The sequence below is a fragment of the Mus pahari genome, chromosome 19, assembly GCF_900095145.1.
Source record: "Mus pahari chromosome 19, PAHARI_EIJ_v1.1, whole genome shotgun sequence".
In the NCBI taxonomy this organism is placed as follows: domain Eukaryota; kingdom Metazoa; phylum Chordata; class Mammalia; order Rodentia; family Muridae; genus Mus; species Mus pahari.
Window position 1 is genome coordinate 75,666,092 of NC_034608.1, and position 2,547 is coordinate 75,668,638.

General features: G+C 38.2%; 1 protein-coding gene across 2 annotated transcripts in view; it reads left to right on the plus strand.

The window, feature by feature from the left end:
• Aadat (aminoadipate aminotransferase) overlaps positions 1–2,547 on the plus strand; it is a 39,983-nt gene that overhangs the window by 31,225 nt on the left and 6,211 nt on the right. The window contains exon 11 of one of the 2 annotated variants that reach the window (XM_021219723.2): positions 1,911–2,017. The exons of the other annotated variant lie outside the window; for it this stretch is intronic. Within the exon in view, the coding sequence (XP_021075382.1) occupies positions 1,911–2,017 (107 nt within the window). The remainder of the gene's footprint in view (positions 1–1,910; positions 2,018–2,547) is intronic. 2 annotated transcript variants of the gene reach the window in all.

Genomic DNA, 2,547 nt, shown 5'->3' on the forward strand with positions numbered 1-2,547 from the left:
GCTTCTAAGCTTACAAACAACTTTTTCTTTGGACTATTTGACATAAGTTACATAAATCAGGCCTCAAATTTTATCTTAAATTTCATTTCCCTTCAGTCCTCAAACTAGAGACTAATGGGGTCTTTAAATGGAGACTAGTGGGGTTTATATTGTCCTTTCAGTATAATTTAATATTCTTAAATTCATTAAAATCCTTCACCTTCTATTCATTAGCCTCAAGTATCTGTTTGATATTTTCTATTGTTATTTTTAATTTGGGATGCTTTTTATTGTTTAAAAAAAATCAGATAAATTACCCAGCTTTAATTATAACATTAAAAGTGCATTTGGTGTGAAGACTAATTAGTCAAAAATATCAATGTCCTGTGTCTGTCAAATATCCTCTGTAAAGTCTTCATTAAAAAATAGAATTGTTATCTGTATGATAAGAGTGATTTTCTATCACTCTGTATAGGAGTGATGACCAAAAAAAAAAAAAACAAAAAACAAAAAAACATTAATGGCAAATTTTTTTAAGTAATTTAATCAAAATACCTGTCCTTTTCCCTTATTTTTTTCTATCATAATACACACAGTTCCAACCATCCCCCTTCTGTCTTCCTTCCACCTTTGTCTGCTTCTCACTGTCAGTGTCTCTGCCTGTGGAGACTTTTTATTTTCTATTTCTTTATTATGCAAAAAGTCACATTCCTTACTAACCAGTTAGCTTTGTAGGCTACTTGTTAAAGGTGACCTTGCATTTCTTTTTAATTAGATATTTTCTTTATTTACATTTCAAATGTTATCCCCTTTCTTGGATTTTCTTCTGAAAACCCCCTATCCTCTCACTGCCTCCTTCTGACCACCAATCCACCCACTCCTGCTTCCTGGCCCTGGCATTCCCCTATACTGGGGCAAAGAACCTTCACAGGACCAAGGGCCTCTCCTCCCATTGATAACCGACTAGCCCAACCTCTGCTACATATGCAGCTAGAGCCATGAATCCCACCATGTGTTTTCTTTGGTTGGTAATTTAGTCCCAAGGAGCTCTGGGGGTACTGGTTAGTTCACATTGTTGTTCCTCCTGAGGGGTTGCAAACCCCTTCAGCTCCTTGGATACTTTCTCTAGCTCCTTCATTGGGGACCCTGTGCTTCATCCAATGGATGGGTGTGTATTGGTCAGGCACTAGCATAGCCTCACAAGAGACAGCTATATCAGGGTCCTGTCAGCAAGCTCTTTTTGGCATCCACAATAGTGTGTGGATTTGGTGGTAGTATATGGGATGAATCCCCAGATAGGGCAGTCTCTAGATGATCATTACTTCAGTCTCTGCTCCATACTTTGTCTCTGTAACTCCTTCAAAGGGTATTTTGTTCCCCCTTCTAAGAAGGATCAAAGTATCCACATTTTGATCTTCCTTCTTCTTGAGTTTCATGTGTTTTGTGAATTCTATCTTGGGTATTCTGAGCTTCTGCGCTAATAGCCACTTATCAGTGAGTGCATAAATTGTGTGTTCTTTTGTGATTGGGTTACCTGACTCAGGATAATATCCTCCAGATCAATCCATTTGCCTAAGAATTTCATAAATTCATTGTTTTTAATAGCTGTGTAGTACTCTATTGTGTAAACCAAACAACAACAACAAAAAGCATTTCTTTTAAAGGCTGGTGAGGAAGTGACACTTACATATCTTGCTGGCCTGGCGCTGGCTCAAATGAACAATTCAGAACACAGAAAACATAATATTTGTGTGTTGTCCCAACACCCAACACTGAACAGCAATTTGGGGGTATCATCAAATCATATTTTTGAGATGTTTCCACTGAAACAAACTCTGTAGAAGTGCTTGTACATAATCACTGAGCCTGTGTCGTGGAACAGTAAATCATCATAGACATGCCTAGAGTGTGCTGTCTTCTTTTCTTTGTAGGCTTGGCAGAGTGGCATGTTCCCAAAGCTGGTATGTTTCTATGGATTAAAGTTAAGGGAATCTCCGATACAAAACAACTGATTGAAGAAAAGGCTATTGAAAGAGAGGTAAAAGTGGGAAGAGGGTGGACGAGATGGCCAAAAGAAAAATCCATACTAATTCTTTGAATAAGATAAAGAGATATTTTTGTGGCCCAGCCACTTGCATTGTTGGAATATGTTGGGTATATTGCCTCAACATTAAAACTATAATAATTTTTGAAGTTACAGTTCAGATGGGCTAAACTGATGGAAATGATCATTCATGTCAGTTGATTGGGATGTCAACCCAGTTCAGACATCCTCCTTGGGTTGATTTCATAGTCACTCTTTACCACATATGTAGCCCTGTGTCTCTTAACACCCCCCCACACACCCATGATTTATTGATCAATGAAGACAAAAAAAAAGAAAAAAAAAAAAAAAAAAAAAAAACTTTCCTGGGCCAGTAAGAGAGCCTGGCAGGAAAGTAGTGCTGTGCTAAGCCTGGCATGACCTAAATTCTGTCTTGGAATTCATATAAAGATGCAGAAGCAGAGTGATTCCACAGACTTGTCTGGGCACCATGACATGCACAGTGCAGCCTGAGCACACACAAA